At 44.8% G+C, this 27,671-nt stretch overlaps 1 protein-coding gene across 2 annotated transcripts in view; it reads right to left on the bottom strand.

Moving 5' to 3' along the window:
- Positions 1-27,671, bottom strand: part of MAMLD1 (mastermind like domain containing 1) — a 126,581-nt gene that overhangs the window by 5,558 nt on the left and 93,352 nt on the right. The window contains exon 3 of one of the 2 annotated variants that reach the window (XM_035113251.3): positions 2,376-2,525. In XM_035113251.3, coding sequence (XP_034969142.3) covers positions 2,376-2,525 — 150 coding nt within the window. The remainder of the gene's footprint in view (positions 1-2,375; positions 2,526-27,671) is intronic. The other variant, XM_035113252.3, reaches the window with a different exon arrangement.

Raw genomic sequence — 27,671 nt, 5'->3', positions numbered from 1 at the left:
GTTTTTCCTCCACATTGCAATCTCATCCAAGAACTGAACATTTGTGCACAGAACTGAATACTGGAAAACCTCTGTTTTCATTTAAACATAAGTCAGTTTCTAGCCATGAATTGGGATGGGGAGCTGTTAAAATAGGCCCTGGAAGAAAGAAGTGTGGGCAGTGGTTTGTAATTTCCATGGATTTCAAGTGGGAGGGTGGTGGTTTATAATAAAACAAATGATGTAAATTAATAATTGAAAGTGTGCTTACTTGGAATAACTTCAAATCAGAACTGGTCTTTTCTGGTCAAATAAACTGGTCACCTTTAGCACAAGTTTGTGTTTTTTTAAACACACACACAAGAATTGCACATAGTTTTGCCCACTGGGTATTATTAGACAGATCCCTCAATAAGTTGTTTCATTGCCTTCCCTCTGAGACCACTGCATGCTGAGACCACCAGATGGCTTCAATAACCATCTAGGAACAATCTATTTTTGATATAATATACAGATGGAAGAGTGGGAACATATGAGGACAAAAGGGTTAAAATACACACTGTGTTATGATTTAAAAGAGAATTTTCACGAAAAGATATACCGTTGGTATCTAAGAAGAAGTTATTTAGAATGTATAAAAATGTTCCAACTGTTTGCTGGAAGTGTCAAGAACACGAGGGGACATTTTATTGTGCTTGGTGGACATGCAAAAAAGCTAAAAACTATTGGATACAAATACACACATTGATACAGAAGATTCTGAAGCTTAATGTTCAACTGAAACCAGAACTCTTCCTGCTGCAACTAATGGATATACAACAAGAAAAAGAATATGCAAGATTATTGCAATACATGAACACAGCGGCAAGATTATTCTTGCACAAAGATGGAAGGACTTATTATTACCTACAGTGGTACCTCAGCTTAAGTACACAATTGGTTCCGGAAGTCTGTACTTAACCTGAAGCATACTTAATCTGAAGCGAACTTTCCCACTGAAAGTAATGGAAAGTGGATTAATCCGTTCCAGACGGGTCCGCGGAGTACTCAACCTGAAGCGTACTTAACCTGAAGTATGAGTGTAATTGGTTCTGGAAGTCCATACTTAACCCGAAGCATACTTAACCTGAAGCGAACTTTCCCATTGAAAGTAATGGAAAGTGGATTAATCCATTCCAGACGGGTCCGCGGAGTACTTAAACTGAAAGTACTCAAATCGAAGCGTACTTAAACCGAGGTATGACTGTACTATGGAAGAATGGTTATTGAAATTAATGGATTTTGTTGAGATAGCAAAGTTGACATGTTTAATTAGAGAAAAATCATTGTTGACATTTATTAATGATTAGAAACCCCTCATGGGCTTTTTGCGCAAAAAGGAGAATGAGCTTGTGATATGTGGGTTTGAAGACTGATATAAGCTTGGTTTATGGAAATCAGAAGAGTTAGATGCTGTTATGGAGCAAGTTAAGTCTATAAAGCTGATAGATGGAGAATCAGAAATCTTTTTCTTTTCTTCTAAGTTTTTATGTTTAAAATGTTTGGTATTTGATTTTAACTTTTGCATATTGCTTTTTCTTCGTTTCTCTTTTCAAGCTTTAATAAAAATAGCTTTTGTAACAAGTGAAAAGAAAAAGGAAGCAGTCTGTCTCTTCTTTTCTAACCTCACTACGGTAAGTATATTAATATGACAACCCCTCCACAAACCCACAAAGAACTTAACTTGTGTCTCCCCATGTCCTGTTTGAACACATCCATGCATTTGGTCACTGCCTCCTCCTCCTCCTCCTCCTCCTCCTCCTCCTCCTCCTCCTCCTCTGTTCTGTCCAAGAGGGAGAGTCTGTTCAAACCATCAAACCTTCCTACCTGCCTTGCCCCAACCTGTCTGGAACCCCTATAAGACTACTTAAGTATTTACTCTTGCTCTCTTTTAATTTTCTTTGTTTTTTGGTGGGGATGTATCTTGATTTTTTAAAATACTTTTGAGAATTTAAGATTTTGTTTTGATTTTGAAAAATCATTTGCATTATTTGTATTTGCATTGGTGCAGTTGTTCTTTGTGAGCCATCTTGGGGGTCCTTTTCCGGAGAATAGGCTGCATATAAATAAACACTAACATAATGTAAGAGTATGGTAAGTTATTGGGAGCCAGTAAGATTTCGAACACCAATACTGCTTGCCGGAGAAAGGAGGGCTGGTGATCAAGTGTGAGGAAAGATGGCTCCCATTGCAAGACTTCAATCATGTACCACAACTGCTGAACTAACCCTAGGGATAACAGCATTGCAATTTAAGTTCCATCACTCTGCCATGATAATCTAAAGAAGTCTGCCACTTGACATAACAGCCCTATCATCAGCAGTCATCTGGCTTCTCACAGAAACTAAGAGACCAACCTGTAGCTGCTGCTGCTGCTGCCGTCTCATTATCTGCTGCTTCAGTAGATGGTTCCTTATGTTACAGCCATTCACCAAGGATGAGGCTGGGACTGCAGGTGGGATCTCTAGTGGCTCCTGAAGTCTAGCAATGATTGCAGAAGTCTGTTCCTTGCAAGGAAAAGGGAGAAAATATATATTATTGTTTTAACCAGGACAAACACTATAAGGGCATTTAGACCATCTGTCCAAACATTCCAGATAAGACTGATGGAGTGGCTCTCAGTTCCAACACCACACCAAAGCACAGTTGTGCACCAACCATAGCTTAAAACCAAAACCATGGTCTGAGCTTCCAATCAACCATGGTTTAGAGCTTGTCTGCCTTGCTTTCCTTTGGTACAGTTCTCCCAACTCTAGGTACAGGAGCCTCTAGAGGCAGAACCACCCACCATAAATATGATTTGTCTATTCAGAAGTCACCCCAACCCATATTTAAGCTTCCGTAATAATGAGGTATCTGAATTGTGCAACCAAGTTCCAGTCCCTGTCTAAGGGGCAAGTAAGAACTGTTGTGCATATAAGCAAAATAAGGACAATGTGTCATCCTGGCTTGTCAACAATCACTCGCCCAATCCTCTACATCCTGGTACATGAGCTTTTGCAAACTGAGGAAAAGCTGCTCGAAGTCCCGCTTCACCCCCTTTGGGGCACTTACGGTAAACTAGGAACCTTTCTAATGTTTGTAAGGCCAAATAGCATCTAAATTACCAGAAGCATTCTCTCTCTCTCTCTCTCTCTCTCTCTCTCTCTCTCTCTCTCTCTCTCAGAAAAAGAAACAACTGTCCCCAATATGTTCATGTTTGTCCATACCAGGTGATTGTGAATTTCGTTAAAAAAGGAAAAGAGGGCCATTGTGGAAAGCTGAATGGGTTGGGGCAGATAAAATGCACCATAAAACTACACACCACCACAGAAAAATACAAGTACCAGCCTAAACCTAGTCCAGGCACCCCCAAACTGCGACCCTCCAGATGTTTTGGCCTACAACTCCCAATGATCCCTAGCTAACAGGACCAGTAGTCAGGGATGATGGGAATTGTAGTCCAAAACATCTGGAGGGTGTTTGGTAGTCCAAAACATCTGGAGGGAAGTTTGGGGATGCCTGACCTAGTCCATAAAAAAAGGCCTGGTGGGATAGGTGGGATAGAAGAGTTTTCACTCCACATCTAAAGACCAATGGAAGTGAGGATCTCCCAGGAATGCGAATTCCACAATTGTGGAGCCACAGATCCTGTCCCTAGGATCTACCAATTTGACTTTCACCAATGAGAGGGCCTCTGAGATAAATGTGAATGCCAAGGAAATTGCTGTGAGCACAGGTAAGTCTTCAAACAGTTCACCCCAAAATCAGTGTAACAGGTGCTGGCCACATTACTCCTATCAGTTTCCTGGCAGATACATTTTAATCCAATTAAATTTTCATTATTGTTGTTGTTGTTGTTGTTGTTGTTGTTGTTGTTGTTATTATTATCAGCAGCATCACCATCATCTAAATTTGTATACCACCCTTCACCCGAAGATCACAGGGTGGTTTACAATATAAAAATACAAAAGGAGAACACAAAACACATTTTTTAAAACCCCAATAATGACCCTCCCACAAACACATTTAAAATGCCACATAGTGTAAATCATACCTGCCAAGTTATCCCTTTTTTTCAGGGATTTTCTCTTATGCTGAATAGGCTTCCTCGCGAGAAAAGGGAAAACTTGGCAGCTATGGTGTAAATCAGCCCAAGTCCTAGTTGAGGAGATATGTTTTTGCCTGGCGCCTAAAAATATGCCACAAAGGTGCCAGGTGAGCCTTCTTGGGGAGAGCATTCCACAAATGGGGAGCCACCATAGAAAAGGCTTTTTCTCCTGTTGCTACCCTCTGGACCTCTCGTGGAAGAGGTACACAAAGAAGGGCCTCAGAGGAAGATTACACGGTCTGGGCTGGTTCATATGGGGAGAGGCAGTCCTTGAGGTATTGTGGTCCTGAGCTGTTTAAGGCCTTGTAGGTCAAAACTAGCACTTTAATTAGGGCTGAAGCATAGCTGCCAAGTCTCCCGTATTCCCCGGGAAGCACCCGTTTATCCAGCTGTCCCCAGCCGAAAAAACAGATTTTTTTTGTCCCCCCCCCCCCGGTTTATTCTGGCGCGACGGCCATTTTGGAACTGGGCGGAGCATGCTCAGAAGCGACTTTTGATGCTGCTTTGCCCAGTTCCAAAATGGCTGCAGCGTGACTTCTGGTGCGGCAGCCATTTTGAAACAGGGCAGAGCAGCATCAAAAGTAGCTTCTGAGCATGCTCCGCCCAGTTCCAAAATGGCAGCAGCACTACTTCTGGTCCAGTCCCTTATTTCTCAGGCCATAGCTGCCAAGTTTTCCCTTTTCTCACGAGGAAGCCTATTCAGCATAAGGGAATTTCCCTTAAAAAAGGGATAACTTGGCAGCTATGTCTCAGGCTGGAACTTGGCAGCTATGGGCTGAAGAGCATCACCCTCTGGAAATGACCATCCCAGTAGGACTGGAACCACCACACAGCGGTGCTGCCCACCCTTAACTCAGACAGCTGCTCCAGAAAGATACCATGGTTGAAGGTTTTAAAGGGATCTTCAATGGCATTCCCACAAAGATAGCATTACAATGGTATAGCCTGACAATGGCCAGTGGATAATTGAGTATAAACATGGGATCAAATATTTAAAAATATCTCCTCCTACAGGCTGTTCCTACCTGGGCCAAAATACCAATTCCTGGTTCCAGTAACTCAACACAGATCAGACACATTATATGCTACCTTAAGGTTGACAGTCACTTATATGCTTTGGATACCTGTGGTTATTACCTCATCTAGCCCTCCCCTTTCCAAGACTTTATTTCACAGCTCATTAAGAGCTTAATAAAATGCCATCTCCCGTAATCTGAAACCCAAAGATGAGCTATATATCTGACTACATTCTGTTAGTCTGGACTGTGCAGAAAGTTTTGAGGTACTCAAAGCAACGTCAGGCAGGACGCCAGAGTTGGCTAACTTTACAGCTTGTTTGGAAGGCAGGGGAACACAGGGAAAAGTAATTTACTATTGCAAGAACCTTGCATCACTTTGGCCAGGGCTCTTCAGTGTTCTCCTACAAATCCTTCATCTAAGAGAGAGGAGGAAGCACCTCTGGATCATACATGGTGTTAGAAACTGAGATATGAAAGCTAGGAGCTAACCGGCACCTTAAACCTAAGTTATGGGCGCAGCAATGGAATGTCTAGGCACACTTTTTTATAACAAGAATACAAAGCTGAAAATGAATGAACTGCAGCTGAAATATTATGTTCATTTTTTCACATGGTCTAGTCTAGTCCTTCCCCTGCCCACCCACCCCCCTAATATTCTTAAGAGGGTCTCTTCTCCAGCCTTCAGAGAGTAGCTGGAAGTGGGGAGGCAGTAAAAGGTCCTCCTTTCCTTCCACTCTGCAGTTTTGATCTCAAATCTTAGGCGCAGTACTGCGCCCAGAGCTCAGAAACTGCTCGTGCTAATGAAATTCCCTGTCACAAAACGCACCTAGAAAAATGAGAGTTTCGAACACTGGTGATAGTGGGTGAGCTGAAGAATTTGTGCTGCTCTGTTTCTTTATCCTTTCCCAGAAAGACACAGCACTGGCCTGATTTACACCACCTGGGGCTCTCATTAAGAATTAACACAAGGCTGGATCCCTTAGATGGCAGTCTTGGGCATATGCAGGGGACCCAAGAACAGCAAAGGGGCCCACTGTCCCAACAGCACCATCATTCTGGATTGCAGGGGCATCCAGAAAAGTTGGGAGGCAGCATGAGAGAATTCTCGGTTTGCGCACCCTGATTCCTCCAGATTAAAAGGGGAAACACTGAAGTTGCTCGACTCAAGGTCTTACATATCCTGGAACTAGCTATGGGTTTTTTTGGGGGGGGGGAGGCAGTGGTGAGGGGTGAGAGAGGTTATCTAGAAACCACTCACCATCAGTTATGAGGAGGGCAGAGACCTGAACCAAAATCTCATAGGTGATACTCGGAAAGGAAGAATCAAAACACACAGAATAGCCCAATGAGGTAGGAAATTATACTGTCTGCTCCTTCGTCGCCATCTGCCTCGTAATCTGCTTCAGCCTCCAGTACTATTTTACATTATTGATGACATTTTGTTGTTACTGGCAAAGAAGGATATGTACATTATACAGCTAGCATGCTCAAAACTGGGCCACATTTCCTTTGTTTGCCAAATGGAAACCTGCATCCTTTGTTTGAGTGTCCGTGTTATCAGAAGATAAGGAACCAAGAAAAAATGTAGTTGCCTTTTGACATCCGACAGTTAGGATCATGCTAGAATGAAGAAAACAGGAAGTCAGCAAGGAAACCTTGGATTGTGTTGTTGGAGAACAAAGCAGAAAAGGGATTTTGGGGGGTGGGGGAAGAGAGATATGGGTGGGTGGGTGGGTGGGGCTGGCCGCATCATGCAAAGAAAGAAACACCACTTTGGTAATAACTTCCACGAAGAAAAGAAAAAGCCCCCAAAGGAGGTGACTGAAATCACTTACTTTTATGGTGCATGTTTGCTGTAGCACTTGTCGCCTATACAGAGCCCACAATTCCTAGAATACAACCACTTGTGATACAGTTTCCTAGAAGATGCAAACTTCTACCTCACACTGCACCTTGATAGCATCAGTGAACATGATACTAGTGAACATTTTGCTCCCTCAGCTATCTGGTTTCCTGTTTCACATCCTCTCCCCTCTGACCTGCACAGAAAAATCAGGGCCAGCTCCAGAGGGCAACAAGGCTAGAAATTTGCAGGGAAAGGGCACCACTGTCCCACAAGTGCTACTATTCTCACTTATGGAGCACCCAGGAAAGTTGGAGGCAGTTTTGGAGAGTTCTTGGTTGGCACACCTCACCTCTTACAGGTTACTAGGGGACCCTGAAGGTGCCTGGTCTGAGCCCATCTCCGAATTCTAAAGCCAGCACCAATGCAATAAACAAGGATTACTCCCTAGGAGAAAAAAATACAGAGGTTGCAAGCCCACGTCTCCTTTCCAAATCAGATGATAGTCTGCAGCTCAGTTTTGAACAAATGTAGGCTGCCTGCAGGGGAAGATTTGAAGGAGCAAGGATTCAATTTGCTTGCCCTACACTTGAAAGGCACTCAAAGCTCTCATGCCTATTTCCTCCCAATCTGTCTGGCTGTGTATGCACTGAAGCAAACAGGTTTATCACTGGCATGGTCACCAGAGCCTTTTACTGAGGGCAACTGCATTAAATAAGCCCATTGTGGAGGGCTGTTCTTGCTGGCAGAACTCCCACCTCAGTTTTGACTCAATTTCATTCAGAACACAAGACAAATGTCCCCCCAACCCTCCCTGTATTAGTAGGGAAAAGTAAGCGTTCAAGCTCAGCGCTAATTGCAGCAATAAAATGGCTTTAATTATATAAAGGTGCTCTGTACATGCCCCCCTCCAATAAAGGCAATTGGAATCATTTCTCTGCAAGGATGTGCGAAGAGTTGCAAAGTGAAGTCTGATACAGAAAATGTAATTAGCTTCTGAGGAAAAAAACTTATTGTTTTTGTACGCTGCAACAAACACAACAATAGAGGAAATGACAATTGGTAATCAGCACACTGCAAAATTACATTCAAGATAAACAACAACAAGGAAAGTTCCTTATTTTCACCGCTAGTGGGAACTACAGTATTCCCTTCTGCTAAGACCAAAAAAAAAGGGCATGCAAGTATAACAGCTAAGAATAGCTCACCGCACATGATCAAGACGACATTGCTATCTGCATCAAAGGTTAATGAACCTATTCCCCTCCCCCCTTTCATCATTTCGAAAGAAACTCATTTGCCTTCTCATTCAGAGGCCAAGTCAAACAAGATGATGCATAATGCAAAATAAGAGGGCTGTTTGACCAATTAAACAATCACCTGCCTTTTAGCAGATTATACAGTTAATCAAGTAAAGTTAAACCTATCAACCAAAACCTCATTATCGGTTACAATTGTAATTTACAACTGTATCAACAACAAAACACCACACTTTCTTAGAGAAGTGATTCTTCATCGCCCCCTTGGCATTCACCAATGTAGCAACACCAGACCCAATATACAGCCTCAAACAAATAAGTTCCTTTGTAATCAGTGGTGCTACAAGTTTTATTTTCTCTTGATCAAAATTAGTTACCCAATCAACTGCCACCATATTTGATTAATCTGCCAAATAAAAGCTTTCAGCCCTACTGCACAAACAATCACACTGAAATCACAGGAAAATGATATACTGGGAAGATTCTCAAAAACAACAACTTGGTGGGACCAGGGGCCAGGTCAACTCAGGACAGTTAGATCAGTTTTCAGGATAGCACCCATGTTTTGGGAAGTTTAGGGTTCTTGTTGTCTTGCCTTTCTCTCCTTCCTGTGCTACATAAACTCCCTCCCTCCTCTCATAAGTAAGTTTTAAGGGTATCACATTAAAAGAATGGTTAATTAAAAACAAACTATTTTTAGAAAGTCTGAGTCCGTAAACAAGTTGGGACAGCCACTTTCCAATGCAAAAATATGTTTCTGGCAGATTTCGAGGACCAGGAGAGGGTCTTCACTGTTACTGGCATCAGCAAGCAACAGGTCAGCAACAGGCACTTCAGAAATAACCCACTTTGTGCCCTGTGTGATAGAAAAGAATTAGCCCCAGGTCTTCGAAACAGGAGTCTTAATATTGACTTGGGAGCAACCGTAGCATCCTTTAAGCTGCCTTGGGAAGATCTTTCTGGACCCAAAGATGGGACAGAAATCAAAATACACATAAAGGTTTGTGGTCCACTCTTCTCTCTTAGAAGTGAAATTCTAAGAGAGGGAGGGAGCCGGGAGCTGTCTACATAACTCTGCATCCAGAGAGAGCACCAGACCACACACAACTTACCAAAACTGGACACCTGCCACAAATGTGTAGAAGCTGGTGTTTAGCAGATGCAACAGAGGGATCAATAAGCTGATAACATGGTGGTCCTTTTAAGCAGACGGCAGAAGCAAAAGTAACCTTCCCAGGTGGCCTATGTAACCTGCTTTGTTGCTCTGGCTCCAGGTTACTGCCAGTGCTTCAGCTTTGAGGCACCTTAAGCTCCAGCCCCTCCTGGTATCCTGTGAGTATTCAGTTAATCAAAGCAAGACAGGTTCTTGCTATTGCTGACTCACAAATGGCATTAAAATGTTGAGCTGTCTGCATGCTGCATTTCTACTTTACCTGTGGCGCAATGTTCACCAGAAGGTTGGTGGTTCAAGCCCACCCAGGGACGACTGTGGCAGGGATTCCTGAATTGGGGTGTGGGGGTGTACTAGATGAACTTTGGGTTCCCTTCCAATTCTACGATTCCATGTAGCACCACACTGGCTCTTGTCCCTTGACATGTATATTTTTAGAACCCACCTTATTTCTGTGACTGCAAGTTGTTTTTAAACTGCAAGTTGTGTTTTAATTGTTGCAGTCAACCCAGGGGCCCTTATTAATTACCCACCCTTCACCTTAAGGTCCCAGAGTGGGTTGCCAGCAGGGTTATTTATATCTTATAAATGGCACTTCATCCAGAAAACGGTTTTTAGGGTAGTATACAAATAAATTTAAAAATTACACCACCGCCCCCCAAAAAACACTCCACAAACAAAACATTAACACAATTGAACAAAATTAAGAGGAATAAAACCATTCAACCAGTTAAAAATGTCACAATCTGAAATGTCTGGGCAGAGAAAAGGGTTTTTACTTGGTGCCAAGAAGTACACAGTGTAAGTGCCAGATGCAATTCCCATGGAAGGACATTATTCAGCCACAGAGAAGGGTCTCCTCCAACATTCCCAGTGCAAGGACAGAGGTGCCCCTTCAGATATTTGGGGAACCAAGCAGCTGAAGAGCATTAGAAGCTAGATGCCAACTCCTCCAACTGGGCTTGGCAGCAAATAGGGAGCCAATGCAACTCCTTTAGAACCGGTGTGACCTGGCTCCATCTTAGTAAACCAGCCAAAATGCCGTACTAGACAACACATTACACACTACAGCTCCCATTATCCCTAGCTAGCAGGACCAGTGGTCAGGGATGATGGGAACTGTAGTCCAAAAGCAGCTGGAGATACAAGTTTGGGAAACTCTTGCTTTTTACAGTAATCCAATCCAGAGGTTACCAGAACATGGATCATAGCTTATGACACAGTGGGAGATAGGTCATGGTGCCCCAGACACTGCTCTAGTTACACATGCACTGGGACAATTTGAAGGGTGGGATGGGGGAGAAGAGTCAAAATAATATTATTTTATTAAGATGCAGATATGCACGGGACTGCACCTGGGATTTTTCCAGGCCCAAGCTAAGACTGGGGACACTAATTTCTAGTAAGACATTTACCTGACTTGGCTGGTAGTTAAGCAGACATGTGCGAAGAGTTCTGCACTAGTGACTCAGTTGCAGGAACGGAAAATGAAACCTGCAATTAGCTTAAAGTCATAGGTATGACACACATCCCAATCAGGTCTCAGGGCCTAAAGAGTAAGTGTGTGTGTGTGTGTGTGTGTGTGTGTGTGTGTGTGTGTGTGTTATAGAATGGATACAGGGCAGCCTTTCCTCTAACCATGTGTGCATTATCTATTGCAGTTCGAGGACCCGCCCCCCACGAGAAATAAAGACACAGTGGCACATGGATTTGAGTTAATGGGTAAATAAGGCCACAAGTTTATTGGTCAGAGCAAGTGAGAGGTATTGGCTTAGGCATTGGACACCCTAGCAAGCATGACTCCACCCCGCTTGGCGGGGGGGTCATATCAGGTTAACACCCCGAGGGAGGAGCCTGTTGATGCAAATACAACTGAAATCTCCCCCTGGTGTCGTCGGGGGTCGTGCCATTGCCCTAGCCCCAGCAAGGCATCGGACGGGATGCAGCAGAAGAAAGGAGGATTCAGCTGCTGCCGCGCCGCTTTAAATGTCTGTAAACCCCGCCCCCAGGCCGGCCCTATTGGCCAGCCAGAGGCTTGGTGCGGCAGCAGGGATAGGCTGAAGCAGGGGGCCGATACACGCCCCCCCTGCTTGCCGCGAGGAGCGGGTCCCGCCCGCAAAGTCTCCCCTCCCGGAAGAGGAGAGATCTTACAGAAGCTCTCCTGCCCACACCCATCCAAAACGTTGTCCCTTTGTGTCAGGGCATTTAGTGGTTGCATACAAACAATAGTTTCCTGGAGACCTGAAAAGTCTGTCAAGAGGAACAAGAGATAGACCTTCCCTTCGCGCCCACCCCCCAGCCAATTTTATTATTTGGCCAGAGTGGAGATCATTGTTTCAGCACCAGGCAAAATGATGATCCCTTTGCTCAGGGAAGGCAGGTGGTCTCAAACAACCTTACACTTGCTTTCTTGTTTGCTAGGGACTCCTTCCTTTATCTGCCTTCGCCTCCAGTTCAGAGATTCTTTTAAAGATAAAATCGAGCCTTTCTGTTCTGAAATCTCTTAACGCTTCCCCCAGCCTTTCTCCCCCCCCCCACTTTTCTTTAAACACTAGCATTGATAAAAAACCATGTAAGCTCAGCAGGGGCCCTGCTTCTCCCACCCATTTACTTGATATATAACCATGTGAAATACTGTCAGACTCTGGTTTCGAAGCTTATCTCAGAGGCTGCCAGTCAAAGGGAAGGCTTTGTTTGAAGTCTGTAAGCGATCTGACGGGGCAGACAGTTTTGTTAGGAGAAGCACTTTCAAGTTCTTCCTTTCCTCTCCCCCCCCCCAACATCCTTATAAGTGGCTGGTCCAATGTGTCTAACACAAAGCCAGCCCTGATTTCTTTGATGGGAAAAAAAATGGCAGCAAGAGCACAACACCTGGTTGGCATCTATATCAAGGGCTGCTTCACCCTCTGAAAAAAAAGCAAGAGCCCCCAATCTCCATGGAACGACCATTATATTGTCTCCCACTCCAAATGTGAGAGGCCCTGCTCAAGAAATCTTCCAAAAAACAATTATTAACAGGCAGGGCAGGGATGTGAAATTTTATGGCACTGAGGCATCAAAACCATATTATGCCATATTATGTTCAAGCCAGCAGCCTTTTCCATTCAGCTTATGAAACACAACAGTAATACACTCGCAACAGAGCCCAACCTTTTTCGGTGGAGGGGGGGGTAGGATCATGAATTCCCATTTATTATATCCCATCTCTCCCTGTCTCTTCCTCACACGTTAATTGGGCTGTCACGTGGAAGTCAGGGGAAGCTTGTTTTCTCCTGCTCTGGAGGGTAGGACTCAAACCAATGGCTTCAAGTTACAGGAAATGAGATTCTGATTAAACATCAGGAAGAACTCCAAGAGGAAAAATACACATCATATATTTGCCAAATAAAAGAGGGAAAAATACACACCATATATTTGCCAACTTGCAAATGTGAAACAACACCGGTCATTCCAGCTGATTCACAGGACAGGCCCACAGCATTTAGGCACATGAGGCAGGTCCCCAAATGGTGACCACCTCTCTGCCAGGGAAAAAAGGGGTGAGGGAAGATCTACATCAGCAACAAGGGGGAAGACAGATCAACATTGGGATCTGCTGCCTCTATGGATTTTGCCGTGTGAGGCAGTCACCTCACCTTGCCTCACGGGTGGACTGGTCCTGCATGGTAGGCATTCAAAGGATAACCCTAGAACATCACAAACTTTTCTCTTTTTATCTCAGGAGATTCAAAAAGAGTGGGAGGGGGATAAGTAGGATGTAGCTTTACCAGTCAGCAGAAGCCCCCCAGCCCCCCTTGTCCTTAACTCTGTGGGACATTTGATCATTAGCATTTGCCAACAAGTCAGGTGCTAATGGGGCAAAATCTCTTTCTGGTGCTTCTTGTCAGACATGATGGATGGGGTGCTTTGGGGATTACTTGCTCCCTGATACAGGTACCTAGAGTTTTAATCGTTGCTGAGGTTCTTCTTAGTTATAAAGAACACAAATACAACACAGACACCATAAGGACATTTCCCTCAATGCTCCACCTCCCTTTCTCCCCAGCAACAGCGATTTTACAGAAAGAAGCGATTATATGAACACCTTATTTCAGCTCCTGTGTGGCACGGGTGAAGATAACATAGAGTTACTGCGGTCTGAGAGTCATCGGATGAGCAGTAGCGCACAAGCAGGAATCCCAATATTTGTTTATGACCTCCAGATTTGCTAATTTGCCTGTGAAAGTTTGCTTTATGAGTCCAAGGTTGTCTGCATATGTAACAAAAGACAACCATGTTGCAAAAAAGAAGAAGAAGCGGCATCTGGTTTTCTTTCCTACGGGTCACTTTGACACTATGTGTAATCTCTTCTGATATTGCGGTTTTCCAAATGTTTTTTGTACCACAGTTCAAGAGAAAGGCCCTGTAGCCATGCTTGGGCTATTGCCAGCCATGCAGCGGCCAAGAAGATGGTCAGCAGTTTTTTGTTTTTAAGCGGCTTGTTCTCTCCCCTGACGATGGAGAGGGAAAGCAACTGTCGGGTAAAGAGGACTGCTCCCCCGAGTGTCTTCAACATTTTCCTAACTCATTGTATCCCAGGCTGCCTTAAACCTTTGGGCATTCCCACCAGAGATGGAAATATGTTCCTCTGTGTGTGTGGCCCCTCCAGCAAGTGGGGCCTACATCTGAGCTCATGTGGGAATGCTGAACTGGGGCCTTTATGCCATGTGTGTGCAAGCTTACCGGTATATCTGTTTTCCCCAATGCACACATAAAATGATTTTGCTGGTTTACACAGCCACATATTTTTTTCTGTTCTTGATCTTCTGTGTGATACTTGAGGTCTGTTTCCAGGGTTTGTTTCAGACCTTCTCTCTGATACCTAGTTAATGGCAGAAAAGAGTTTCTCTGAGCACAGGGGAAGTTTCTTAAAAGGGGCAGACAGAGGGGAAGGAACTGGCTTTTTATTGCAACATCCCATTGCTTTCACACACACAAACCCTCCATTGCAGGTTCAGCTGACAAAGCAGAACACAACAACCCTGCAGTGCAGTCACTGTACTGAACCTCATTCAGCCACAAAGTCCATGGGGCCAGTCACAGTCTCTCAGCCTAAACCACCTCATAAGGTGGTTGTGAGGACAAAGGAGTGGGGAAAGCACTTACACTCTGGAGGAAATGTAATGTATCTAATAAAAGGATGGATAAACAAACAAACAAACAAACAAACAAACTATTATCACAGACTGGAGAGTTATGCTGGGAGGAGAGTAGCCAGTAGCAGCCCTGCAAAGTAGTTCACTGTTACTGATACCAGCCTGAGATGCCAGGGATTGAACCTGGGGTCTTCTGCATGCCAAGCAGGTGCTCTTCTGTTGAGCAATAGCTCTTCAAAGAATCTCTACGAAGAGCAATATGTTTTCTTGCCTTGCTACTGAGACTTTTCCCCGTAACCACCCAACCTCGGACAGCACCACACTCTCATTCCTGCAGAGGGCAGCTTACCCATAAATCCAGCAAAACCTAAAAGCCCTTTTCATCTTACGCAGGGTTCCCTCCCGCCTTTTCATCTGGCAAGTCCTTCTGGTTCTCCCTACAAGGTTGCGGTAGCGCCAATGACAAACTGGGCCTGCCTATAAAGCAGGGGTTGACTCGTGCAATCAGTTTGTTGTGTCGTGGCAGGTGCTCTCTAACCAAGGGGCTGGTGAGGTTCAGAGAAGCACATGCAGCAGAAACTGCCTTTAAAGGAAAGTGACAGCTGGATGTGTGAAGTGAGGTGGTAGTAGGAAATCTGATAAAATTCTTGGTAAGAAGCTGAACACAGGCCTCATAGTCAGGAAAAGCAGAGAAAATGCAGTATCCTATTCTATCGCTGTGACACAGGGAAGCGGAAAGAGCAATAAAGATGTTTTTGGAGTGGACAGGCCTTTTGAAGAATCATAGAATTGTAGAGGTGGAAGGGACCATGTGGGTCATCTAGGAATCTTTTGCCCAACATGGGGATCAAACCCACAACCCTGAGATTAAGAGTCTCCTACTCTACCAACTGAGCCATCTCTTACCCTCCAAGAAAAACAAACCAGTGAGAGTGTCTACATGTAAGGCAAGTGACGCAACTTGCAATCGTGTCTTTGGTCTTGGAAATCTAATAACTGCAGAGGGGAGAGGTTGTCCTTAAGAATGCAGCACACACAGTGAGGGAAGGTTTAAGCCAAGGGTGTGGGACTTTTGGCCTGGCGGTCAGATGCCTCCAAGCCTCTATAGCTCAGGACCCTCCCTAGGCTACAACCTCTCCCCTGCTCTGTACCCTCCTCAAATTCTTTTGCCTGGCAGAAAGCAATAATTCAACAGGCTTGTTTGGATGTGGGATGCAGAGATTCAGACTACTGTACAAATGTTAAGAGGAGGTTGGACTAGGTCAGGCATCCCCAAACTTCGGCCCTCCAGATGTTTTGGACTACAATTTCCATCATCCCTGACCACTGGTCATGTTAGCTAGGGATCATGGGAGTTGTAGGCCAAAACATCTGGAGGACCGCAGTTTGGGGATGCCTGGACTAGATTCTAGAAGATCCCTTGTGGTCCCTTCCAACACTACAATTCTGTAATTCTATGAGCTACACCCAATGCTCCCTCCACATTTGTCTCTGGCCCCACCTGGCATATGGCCGCTGGGATGAATAAGGCTTCCCCCTCTTGGTGCAAGTCTTACATCCCCAGTCAAGAGAATGGCACACACACACACACACTTTCAGTCTGCATTCCCTAAGCCTAGGGATGCCAATGTGGCACCTTCCAGTTGCTGCTGCACTGTTGCTTCTGTCATCCTTTGTCAGATTTGAAGCTTAGACTATCTGGTTTGCGGACCTCTTTCGCTGTGCCACATGCTAGCATGGTCCACGACACCAAGGGAAGCACCAGGTGCATTCTTCCACAGCCTCAAAAAAACCTCTAAAGGCCCCCCACCTTTAAGGATTTTTCTGACCAAAGAAGATATAGAAATGTGCTGTTTACTTTAAAAAGGTGAAATGCTATTCAGGTCAAGTCCCTATTACCTAAAAGGCTTGTGTGTGTGTGCAAAGGAGAGAAGAGGTGACACTAAGAAAAAGAAACCATTCTATTCCTCCAATTGAGATTGTATTTACAAACTGTAGCCACCTCAATTTTTTTCCTTGTGTCATTTCATTATTACAGAATTGAGATCACCAGCCATCTGCAGTTTCATTTCATCAAGCTCCGATTTGTCCTTGGAGCAATGTCATCTGGGACAAGAACATTGGGGAGAAACGGGAAAAAAAGGCTGCTTTCTACGCTGACAGCTCTTTCTGCCTTACTGTTAAATGTGCTCATCGCTCCACCTGCCAAACACACACACACACTTTTTGGAATTTTCAACACTTTGAATTGTTTGCATTTTCATTTCAAAACACAACAATGCACAAACACACCGACAAGAAGCTCATTATTTAACCAGTGCATGATAACACACTCTATAAAGCAATTAACAATGTTTATTTGTAGATAACCAAAGCATTTGAAAGCTGTAGCTTACAAATCCTTGGAAATTGCTTATAAACTTCAAACATGTTATCTATGGGTCTAAAAGAAACATCCTCCTCCTTGCTTCCCCTCTGCATATGCTTCAAGCACCACGCTGTTCCGTCAAGAGGGAACAGGGGAGGGTGGGGAGGAAAGCAGAACATTTGCAGCATTGCAAATGATGCTCCAAAACTGTCATCTCCACACACACACACACACACACACACACACACACACACACACACAGAGAGAGAGAGAGAGAGAGAGAGAGAGAGAGAGAGAGAGAGAGAGATCTTACAGAGGTAAGAGACTAATGCAGGGGTCAGCAAACTTTTTCAGCAGGGGGCCGGTCCACTGTTCCTGAAACCTTTTGGGGGGCTGGACTATATTTTGAAAAATATATATGAATGAATTCCTATGCCCCACAAATAACCCAGAGATGCATTTTAAATAAAAGGACACATTCTACTCATGTAAAAACATGCTGATTCCCGGACTGTCCGCGGGCCAGATTTAGAAGGCAATTGGGCGGCATCCGGCCCCCAGGCCTTAGTTTGGGAACCTCTGGACTAATGCGAATAAAATGTTGGAAAAGTGCAGGATTGTTCTTCTGCTGCAACATGTCAGGTGATGTCCCTGAAGAGCCAGTGGAACACAACTATAAAGGACTATTCTGTGGGGGTAGTGTGCAAAAGGTTTAGGGCAGTTATCCAAGCCTTGGCTTCGAATTCCCCCCCCCCTCTGCAGTGGTTCAAAAGCCCTGAAAGTCCAGCTTGACCAGAGGACATAGCTGGGGGAAAATGAGTGAGAGCTTAAAACAGGCAGCAGCAGCAGCAGCAGCATGTACCAAATGCAGCGCTCTAAAAAATCATTGCTTACCTCTGGCCTTAATAGATGCTTACAGAAAGAATGGGAAGCGATGTAGAAATAGAAAGTGTTCAGGTATAATTATCATCATCATCATCATCATGATTAAGTGCTCAAGGGCTAAGCTCCACAGTTTGGGTTACGGCACTGCACCACCTCACGAAACAAGAGATTTTGAGGGGCATTGGAAGGGAAGAGACCCAGAAAGAGCTTAAGCAACTTGCCACGTATTGTTTTAAGAAGTCTGTGGCATCATTTGGAACAGAGCGGACATCTCCTGGACCAGAGCCTCGCACTGTAGCCGCAAGACCATTCTTTCTCAACACCAGCTTGCAAAATGAATCATGACATGAGCGGGTGAACAATCCTGCCTCCCAGATACATCTCCATGAAGCAAATTGGCAGCAGCTCAGCTATTTGGCCTGAGATGCCAATGTCCATCCTCTCTGCCCCCCCAACCCCACACTCCCCCAGAAACATATATCCCATTTCCCCATGGGGCTGCCAAAACACTGAACGAACCGTGAGAATTAAGTAGATGAAAGTGAAAGAAGACTAACCTGTTTAATTATAACTAGAGCCATGCACATTTACTTCAGAACATGGGTGAGCTTTCCGCACCCGAAAGTTTATATGCCATTTCTTAACAATGAGGGTGTTACTTACTAGGCTTGTGTATTAGTGCACAGCCAGAATGGGGAATGAAACTGAATGCCAATTACATACTGTTTTATCTGATCGGCTGGTGTAATCCTGCTTTCAGGTGCTTCTGTTTATTCTGCTATAGGGTGGTTTATTATTTTTATCATGGTTATGTGATAATAACTATATCTACATATTGTACCCTTCCTTGGTATCCATATAGATGAAAGGTAAGTTGTTTAAATATTTTAATTAATAAATAAAAACAAAATAATACTACTTTCAGATTACAGGTTGCCTTGGTCATGCTCTCAAGCACCTTTCGAGAGATGCCAGCTCCATTTAATTGAGCATGAGACACTATGCAAGTTTCCCGAAACTTCTTATAGCATACTTCCCCCTGATTTTAAACTGGGGGGGGTACACCTTTATGTTCCACCCGAAAATATGTATTTTGCAGCGTGCAACAGTAAAAAGTCAATTTCCCCTTCCCCAGCACTCCTGCCCAAGTCACAGAGCTGAACATGCCTCCTCAGTGGGTATGCGCTTTGGGCTCTCAGCAGTCTTTAATTAAATTAATTTATTTCTCTCCACATGCCAGCCATTCTCACAGAACACTAGTGTGCCCTGGCACAGAGTTCAGGAATTAGCACACTAACTGTTAAAAGTTAATCTTCCTTCCTCCAGATTCAGGAAAAAAGGTGGATGTCCTGATTTTGCCTCTTATGATAAATTTCACTTTCAAATTAGGTAGCCTAAGAGTTGAGCTTGTTCGATGAAAGCAAAGCCCTGGCTGTCCCTGTCCCCCAAGTCAACCCTGTATGTCTTTTCATATATGTGCTATGTTAATTGCCATGCAACTGTTGATAACTCTCACCACATGCAAGTTTGGGCTCCCCAAGTGTTTAAGTGAAGTCTCTTAAGCTAACTCTTCTCTTCCCCCACCACTCTGACAGGAGACTATGTTTTTAAACAGCTGCATGACAGCCATAAATTCAAACTTTCCTCATCACTGTTTTCATGCCAGGAAACCCAGGAGTGGGTGGAGAGGGAGAGAAGGGGGAGGAGGGCAACACCAGTTTCCAAATGGAGGCAAAGCTCCAAAAAGTATTAGAGAACCTAGTGAAGCACTGAGTTACAGAAAGTTCAAGTAAGATTCAACTTTGCGAACAAGTAGATTTCTCTGGTTTCCTTTGGAGGGCCAAATCGCTTGGCTTCATGGCAATGACAGGAAAGAGACAGCAGGTGGTGCCTCTGATTTACAGAAAAACTGAGACCAAACAGGGTCTCTCAATAGCACAAAAAGCCACATATACTGAGGGCAAAGAGCAAAGGGTAAATGTGATGGGGTTCACACCAGGTAAATAATGATATGAAGGCTGGCAACATCAACCCCACCATGTAGGAATCCCTTGCAGACGACCACAGTGCCTGGAGGCAGGCAGTCACGTTATGTATTCATAGCAGTGACCAGAGGGGAAATAACCACTGGGAGGAGCACAGAGAGAAGAAACGCCATGCATGGTGCATCTGCAGCAGCACAACCAGACACCTTCATCTGCCCCAGCTGCAACAAAACATGTCTCACCCATATTGGTCTCTACAGTCATAGGAGGAGCTGCAACCTACCAACAGTTTCACTTCACCCCCAATGGGTCACTCCTCCATTGTCTCCCAAGGTAGACTGATGCCAACGCATTTGCAACTTTTTGGAGAAGCAAAGACAACAGTGACTCCCTGTAACTACAAGGGGTAACTGAGGAAGGACACACAATATATAGAAGAAAGAGAAACAGATTATGTGAAAAACGGTTGTTATTTCTGACCTCTGTCACTCCAAAAGGTGATTTCACACCCTATGATTGCTACGCCGATGAAAGTAGCTTTTCTAAACAAGAGTGCTGAGAGAGACTAATGCTTCCGCTGAGACAGAGCAAGTCAACAGTTAAAACTTCCCTCCCTCCCTGAACAAAGTGAATTAAGGTTAGAGAATGCCTGCTCAGTGACACCCCTGTAGTTAAAGCACTCTGGAGATCATCCTGAGAGCCCAAAGTTACTGCTGACCCCAGGGCTACCAATCCGCTTTGCAAGGAGCTGATGTCTGCTTTCGCTTTATGAATTATTTAATGGGTTAAAGCCTGGTCAAGGTTTTCTTTATGCAAGGCATGGTTGATGCAGCGAGCAAAAAGGACAGAAGCTTGCATTAAACAAAGTTAAAGTCATATCCAGCTACTGCACTGTCTGTCCGCAGCTTTATTGACTTAAATCATACTGGGCACTGCAGCCAACAAATCATTAGACTCATTCCATTCTTTTGATGGTTACCAACCACACACACACACACACACACACACACACACACACACACACACGACTGGTGAACACATTGGGAGAAGGAGGCTGATAGAGTATAAGGCGAAGTCCTACAGGGAGGAAACAAGGGGCACAGAAGATCACCGTGAAGTTCTGTCACTAAACGACAAACACACAAAATTTGTTTTCATAGAATCATAGATTCATATAATTGTAGAGTTGGGAGAGGACCACAAGGGTCATCTAGTCCAACCCCCTGCAATGCAGAATTTTTTTACCCAATGTGGGGCTCAAACCCACAACCCAGAGATTAGAAGTCTCATGCTCTACCGACTGAGCCATCCCAGCAGCTTTTCTAGTAAGGAAAACACTTATTCCCAAGTAAAAGACTCATATGGAAACACAGATCACAAGCAAACACTTTGCTGGTATTTGTAGGCAAAGGCTTCATTCATCTCCTTTGGAAATGGATTTACTGTTGGGGATGTACCCGGGTGGGCTAAAGAAACTTATCTGGCAATTAGAAAAGCTGGAATTGGCTTTTGAGAAGAGGGAGTTGCATGTGTCTTGAATCACTTGCAAGCTGCATCTCAGAAATTGGGAGCTGGATTATGGAGATAAGATGTGTGTCTCCTGCCCTTGCTAGCCTTCCTTGTACAACAGCGCTTGCCAACCTGGCACCAACCAGCTGCTTTGAACTACAAATCCCATCACTCCCCCCCCCAAAAAAAACCCTTCGATCTGGGTTGGCTGGGCTGGAGGGCACCAGGTTAGCGAAAGTTGAAGTCTAGTTCTCCTGTATTTTTTGACGCATGCTGTCTGGTAACCCATTCAACAGGAATGGTGCAAGACACATCTTCTCCAAGAGGAGGACACAAAGATTAGGTTACCTGGAGATGGATGGAATAATGGTTGTGGGATCAAGACCTCTCTCCTATCAATCCTGTCAGGATAGAAGACCACATAGAAACTATTTGTACGTCCCCAGAACAAGGGCTAGGTACAAGTGAAACTGGGAAATAGCCTGAATGTGATTAGTAGGCCTTTGTACACACATACCATACATTTAAAACACTTTCAAATGCACATCATGGGAACTGTGGTTTGTTAAAGTTTCTGGGAACTGCAGCGCTGTGAGAGGTAAGCTGCAATTCCCATGATTCTTGAGAGGGAATGTGCTTTAAAATATATGGCGCATGTGCAGCCAAGGTTAAAAAAAAAAGCATTAGCCAGCAAGAAGTTCTGTTATCCAAAGGACACAGATTCGAATCCAGCTCCAAACATCACAAGATTTTGGTTTACATAAAGCTGGTTTAACTGAAGTGAGCCTCTTGGGGCGGGATATGTGTGTTTATGACGTGGTAACAAACTTGTTTTACACATTTGCATGATTAAAAAACGGCAATCCTGTAGTAACTAATATTTCCCCCAAGAGAAATTGCTATGGTGATAAAAATGGCCTCATAATTTTTTCAAAAGTCTGCTATTTATACATACTGCCTACAGTAAGGCCCCCCCCCCCGGAAAAACCATTACCCACCACAGCCTCTGGCAGTACCCTAAAGTACACTCACTCCTCTCGGTCCTCACAGCATCTGTTACAATTAAACCCTTATTTCTTTATCTACTCACCCATCTCGTTTGCTCTTGCTGCGTTCTGGAATTCCAGCAGATTTTACACTTCATAACAGAGCACTTGCTTTTGGAATGCAACATCACAGAGAAGAGTCCAAGGAGGCTCAGTGCTGAACTCTTAAATAGTTAGGCTCCCCCCCCCCACTTTTTTTTTTAAAAAAAATTACAGGGTTTTCTTTCAAATAGAAATCCACCATTATCTTGGGGCAAAGCTTTCACTCCTCCCGCTATTAAAAGGTATCACAGGTTCAAGAAAAGTACTGGCTTCAAAAAGCATGTCACAGAAAAGTCCGTTTTAACAAGTTTGCAAGACAGAATCTGTACTTGTAGAATATATACGTAGTTTAGCTGATTGATTTTTTCAAAAAAATTAAGTATGTGTCAAAATTAAAAGCAACCAACCAACAAACCTTGCTACTTCCCTAGGCTTTAGACACACAGCTGCGTATTTTTTTTAAAAAAAGTAAATTAAAAACAGGTGGAATTCAAACCAGGATAATCAAGACCAGAACGCAGTGAGCCACATGTCCAACAATTACTGCCGATGTTGATTGTATCCATGAATCCTTGGAAGGTTGTGAGCAAACATTAGCATTTCCTCCTCTCTGGTAGACCCATGACAGGATGCACAAAGAGAACAAACTTGCTATTCTGCAGTGCACAGCCTCCCACATTGTGTTTCTACAGGATGACAAATCCAGCCTCCACCAGCATGGTGTGTGCCCTTCAGATGTTTTGAACTACAACTCCTATCATTCCCAACTAGTAAGGCCACCTTCTATGCAGGCCTTCAGAGATGTGCCTCCCAATCACTGTGCCTTCCTGATCACTGTGCCTTATCTGTGCCATAGGGGCACAAGGTCCATTTTACAACACTGTTGGAAGGACATCTGAGAAGAGGAATGCAGAACAGTTGGTACATAGACCAGCCCTGGAACCACTGTGCTTCGAGAACAACCTAATCATAGTCTCCCAGGAAGGGCTTCTGTGAGATGGGCTAGGACAAATTGGTTCAAGGCACAAGGTAAAGGGACCCCAGACCATTAGGTCTAGTCGTGACTGACTCTGGGGTTGCGGTGCTCAAGGCAAGGAAAGGCAGGCTCCTTGAGAAATATTACAAAAGGGTAGACTCAAAGCATATTGGGCACTGTTGCTGAATCTCAACAGGGCACTTAAATTCTCTAAGCCTAAGGTAAAGGACTGAGAAAGAGAGCGTTTTTCCGTCCATCAATCAAGGACGGGGGGGGGGGGGTAGCATTGTTAATCCGGGAGGATTGCTCTTTCAGAGCTCTGCCAGCACCAGTGATCTCCAGCATTGAATGTGTTGGTCTCGTGTGGGGCACCAAGGAGAGCTTGGCTGTCTGGCTGGTGTTCCGACCAACCAGCGCACCAGCAGTCACCCTGTCAGACCTGCTGGAGGTGGCAGTGGGCTGGGCCTTGGAGTTCCCAAACCTATTGGTTTTGGGAGACTTCAACCTCCATGCCGACACCGCCCCCTCCTCACAGGCTCTGGACCTAGTGACCTCCATGGCGACACTAGGGGGCTCCCAGTTTGTTTTGGGCCCCACCAGCAACTCCTTGCATGCTGAATAAAGGGGACCAGGAGGCAGAAAAGGGGGGGGAGGAAGGTTTCCCTCCTCTGAGGGGAAAGGACCTGAGGACGTATTGAAGGAAATTAGGAAATGAGACAAAAGATTAACCTTTATAAAGAAATACTGTATTAGGAAAGGGAGAAAGGGTATAGGTGCCAGAAATGGTGCTTTGGAGGGTTGGAGAACACGCTGACAGTACAAGAGGAAAGGAGAGGAAATTACAGTGGATCTGGAGACATACTTTGTGGGAAATACTGTATAAAAGAAAAAGCCTCTGGATCGGTAAATTCTTACTAAAATGGGGAGGCTGCCAGAGTAGCTCCCGGCAAAAGTCTGTACTTAGCCTGAGGACAGCTGAGCTGTGGACCTCCTTGCCAGAAGGAAGATGCCAATGGACTAGATATTAGTAGAAAACAATGTCAGTGATTTCCAGCTGATTATACCAAACTCTGAATCCATCTGCCACCATTTTGTGACTGGTGGGCTTCAGGAATTTCCACTGCATCTCAAGTGGGCCCTGAGAAGCCCTGCCCTATATAATCTCAGAACTTCATCAAATAGCCATTGCTCGGCTTTTTTAAAAAAATCCTCCTCCATAGGACAGGATGAATGTCCACTTCATAAAATCTTGGGTCAAACATCTGCTAGAAGACAAACAAAAACTATGGTCTGGTACGGATAGCGGAAAGGATATACCCACGGATTCTTTCTCCAGCAAATGACACACCAGCTGGAAAGATGCAAGGTTAGCCAGATTTTGCTGGTTATTCACGCAGATAGTACAGATCTCAGCAGCTTTCATGCAGATAGTACAGATCTCAAACACACACTAGCAATTATGGAGTCCTTTCGCAAAGATAACATAAGAGAGAATTTATCTCCGGTAGAAACTGCAGGGAGGTCTTGAACAAGCCAATGGCAGTAACTACAAAAAAAGGGGAAAGCCCAAACCCAAAACAAAACTTTTCTTAGTCTGAATATTTTGGCACTCCTGCGTACATGACAAGATAAAAGCTATCTTGCAAGGCCTTCAGTCTTTGAAAAATTCCACATGTCTGAACATTCCATGTCACCCTTCCAAACAGGATTCTGAGCAGATTAGGAAATTTCACTGAAACTGATGGGTCTCAAACTCTTGGGGAGTTATGGACTTCCTCTGCATGAGAAGACAGGCTCTGGCAGATTGAGTGGACGAGACCGATAGTGGGTCCAACGGTCAAGAAGGCAGTAAGGGGCAGGTGGAGCTCATCAACTCAGGAAGGTAGCCCATCTAGGAGAAAGAAAACTCTGATCCTAAACCTCTGCTGCATTGCAAGACATCTTTGGGAGATGAAAAGGCTAAGGAGTAAACCCTACACAAAATCCAGAGTGGAGTCCCTAAGATGGCTAGATGATGATGCCTTGTATACCTCCTTCTGGCAATTCCTGCAGTTATGCTGGTGCCAAACGTCTTGTTCAGCTTTCCTTCAGTCTGCGTCAGTGAAGCTGAGAGGGGGGTCTTGTCATCTGGGCAGTCCAGGACCTCCACGCACACTGCTCAGGCTTGCATCCCAGGGAGGTCACTTCAGTACTGCTAAAGCAGCAGTTTAAATTAACCCCTGGAAGCGCACTCCAATGTCTCTTGAGAATGATGGGTGCCAGCAACCAAAGGCTTGCAACGAATTTGGGATTTCTTGTCTTATACCCTTTCCTTTGTTAGGAGCTTCTACCTGCCCTGGCTCTCACTGTGAACGCAGTGAATGGCATCATGCAGAGTCAGGCCACTGGGTCCCTCTAGCTCCGTACTGTAGTATCTACAGTGTCTGGCAGCTTCTCTCCTGGGTTTCAGGCAGGGGTTTGGCCTGGTTCTACTTGCAGATGGAACCTTTAGCAGCCCAAGCATGTGTCACTAAGTGCAACACAGTCCACCACTTCCAGAAAGTTCACCAACACTGCAATCCTGTACCTTCCTCCAACTACAACGTCTAATAGGATCTGTGTGAAAAGATTTCCCATCATTCTTTCTCTTTCAGTCTCTTCTTTACATATATTTCAAGAGCTTGGATAAAAAGCAGCAATTGCACTTAAACCATTGATAGAACAAGCCTGCACAGAAGCGTGGCCGCTAACCATACATGCACTTTAATGGGCAATTGAGGTGAGCTGGGGATGCAAGATCAGGGAGGACACACACAACTGAAACAAAGAGACTGGCCAACAGGAGAGGGGCAGTTGTGCAGCTGACTGGCAATAAAGAACCTTTGGGAACTGCAAGGGTTTGCTGCTGGTTGCTGTCGCTGCCCAGTCTTGGTGGCCTGTTCCTACTCAGTCTGCAGGTTTAGCCAAAACAAAACACCCAGAGCCTCCAGTTCTTTCTCCTCGCTAGGAAGCCAGCCCTGCCAAGTCTGTTCTTGGAACTTCCTTTTGCTCAAGCAACTGGGAAGCTCAAGGCAATACAATAAAAACAACAACTGTGGCCCAGTAACCTTAGTGCAAGCAATGTACATGCAACAGAATACAGCCCACAAGGAGAATCAAAAGTAGTTGCTTGCGTAGAATGTTGAGCAGGCATAAATTATAGCCACTGCGCAATTAAATAAAAGCCATTTCAAATTTTCATGAAGCTCCTGCACATTATAGACGATCCCAATGCACATTCCAGCCAGTTGCACATTTTTTTTGGGGGGGGGGGACATGTCACCGCAGGAACAGGGCAAAAATGGGACACAGATTTGTACAGAAACTGCATTAGCTAATTTTAATCTATATGAGAGCACAGAGGAGCTGGCGGAACCACACACCTGAGTGGTGATAGCAGTGGTGGTTCACAGGCCTCTTTTTTTTCAGCAGTCCGTTCCGGCATCTCTCAGGTAGGCACCATTGCCATTATAAGAGAACAAGGGAGATGTTCACCGTGAGTTCTAGCACCTCTTTTTCTAGACAAAGAGTACTGGTGGTACAGAAAAGCAAACATGCTCCTTTCCTGGGCACACTGGTAGCAGCTGGGAGGGGGAAAGCTGTCCCTGCAGCAGTGCAAAAACACACTCTGAGAGGTAGAGAGGATTCACCCTTCCACAGCTTGTCTACCAGGCTTCCCCCTCCCTCCCTCCCTCCCTTCCTTTGCTGGTCTGCCTTCCCCACAAGGGAGCTACATGCAAGGTGCTAATAGCAGCAGCAGTTAAGAGGAGGAAGGCAGCAGCTGCAACTAAGCTCCACTCCCTGCACAATCCCTTTGGGCCCTTGATGAAAGTCCACTCTGAAGTGACACTATATTGGGGGCCCAGACTCAGGCTCTGGGCAAGTGCCTGACAGAGCTGACCCGCTAATACCAGATCTGGCCCCCGAGTAAACCCATGTTTGGCTGCAAGTCACCTTGAGTCGTTTTCGGCAAGAAAAAAAAGGTGACGAACAAATGTAATGAATAATAACAATAATAATAAACCGAAGAGTCTCCTTTGCATACTTCTGCTCCTACCAGGAGTATTGTGCAGGGAAGATTGGGAGAAGCAGCCAAGCCTTAGTATATAAATGCAGGAGACTTGTTTTAAAACAGAGCATCTGCACCACATACTTTTTATTAATGTGTTTGCTTTTTAAGGTTTCTGGTTTTCCTCCTTAATTGCTGTTGCCTCTCAAGAGGCATGAAGGAGGGCTCATAAAATTATTAGCCAATGTAGAAAATTCAACCCACACTTGGCAGGTTTTCTTTGGTTGGAACACTGGTG

Source organism: Zootoca vivipara, chromosome Z2, assembly GCF_965207765.1.
Source record: "Zootoca vivipara chromosome Z2, rZooViv2.hap1.1, whole genome shotgun sequence".
NCBI lineage: Eukaryota > Metazoa > Chordata > Lepidosauria > Squamata > Lacertidae > Zootoca > Zootoca vivipara.
The sequence above is the reverse complement of the archived record's forward strand: the minus strand, read 5'-3'. Positions and strand labels throughout refer to the sequence as shown.